This window comes from Oryctolagus cuniculus, chromosome 8, assembly GCF_964237555.1.
Source record: "Oryctolagus cuniculus chromosome 8, mOryCun1.1, whole genome shotgun sequence".
Taxonomy (NCBI): domain Eukaryota; kingdom Metazoa; phylum Chordata; class Mammalia; order Lagomorpha; family Leporidae; genus Oryctolagus; species Oryctolagus cuniculus.
In genome coordinates this window covers 45,460,321-45,461,211 of record NC_091439.1, presented here as the reverse complement: position 1 = coordinate 45,461,211, position 891 = coordinate 45,460,321, and the positions used below count along the sequence as shown (strand labels likewise).

Here is an 891-nt window from a genome sequence, read left to right as displayed (position 1 = left end):
TGATTATGTATACACTGTGGAGTACTACTCAGGTGTTAAAAAAAATGAAATCCCAGCGTGCCGGCTGCAGCAGCAACTGGGTAGTGAACCAACGGAAAAGGAAGACCTTTCTCTCTGTCTCTCTCTCTCTCACTGTCCACTCTGCCTGTCAAAATAAATAAATAAATAAATAAATAAATAAATAAAATGAAATCCTGCCCCCTTTTTTTTTGATTTTTAATTACTTGAAAGTTTCATGTTTTTATTTAGCTTTCTGACTCTGTGCTTGTGCCTTCAACACTTTCACAAAAATTTTCTGCTCCTCGATAAGGAAAGCACGCTTGATCCTGTCACGGACACATTTAGCACACATGGAACCACCATAAGCCCTGCTGACGTGTTTTTTGGTTTTAGACAATCTCATCAGGACTTTAGGTCTCACAGCACGAACCCCACGAAGTCTGCCTGGGCACACACCACATGCAGATTTTGGTGCCTTCCCAACCTTCTTAGTATAAAGGTAAACAATTCTGTTACCAGGAGTTCGGGACAGTCTGGTTTTGTTGGAGGTTGTATTGTAGGAGAGCCTCCGGCGGTACGTCAAACGCTGGACCATTGTGGCTGCCTCTAAGCACCGTCCCGGAAGAGGAAGAAGCCGAAATCCTGCCTTTTGCAATAAGATAGATGCAACTGTAAACTATTATACTCAGTGAAATAAACCAGTCCCCAAAAGACAGATATAAATTTTCCCTGATCAGGGGTAACCAATAGAGTACCTAAACTGTGTATTGGAGTGAAATGAACATTTGGAGATTCCATGATTGTTTATAGCCCTTGTCTCTTCTGTTGAGGAACAGTGTTGTTTTCTCTTCATACTATTTGTTGAAATATTTTGCTTAGTGTAGGGTTAAC

At 41.1% G+C, this 891-nt stretch overlaps 1 protein-coding gene across 1 annotated transcript; it reads right to left on the bottom strand.

Moving 5' to 3' along the window:
* Positions 1 to 238: 238 nt before the first annotated feature.
* Positions 239 to 644, bottom strand: LOC138843281 (large ribosomal subunit protein eL34-like). Its single transcript, XM_070047096.1, has one exon. The coding sequence runs from the start codon at positions 593 to 595 to the stop codon at positions 242 to 244; it is 354 nt and encodes a 117-aa protein (XP_069903197.1). The 5' UTR covers positions 596 to 644; the 3' UTR covers positions 239 to 241.
* Positions 645 to 891: the final 247 nt, after the last annotated feature.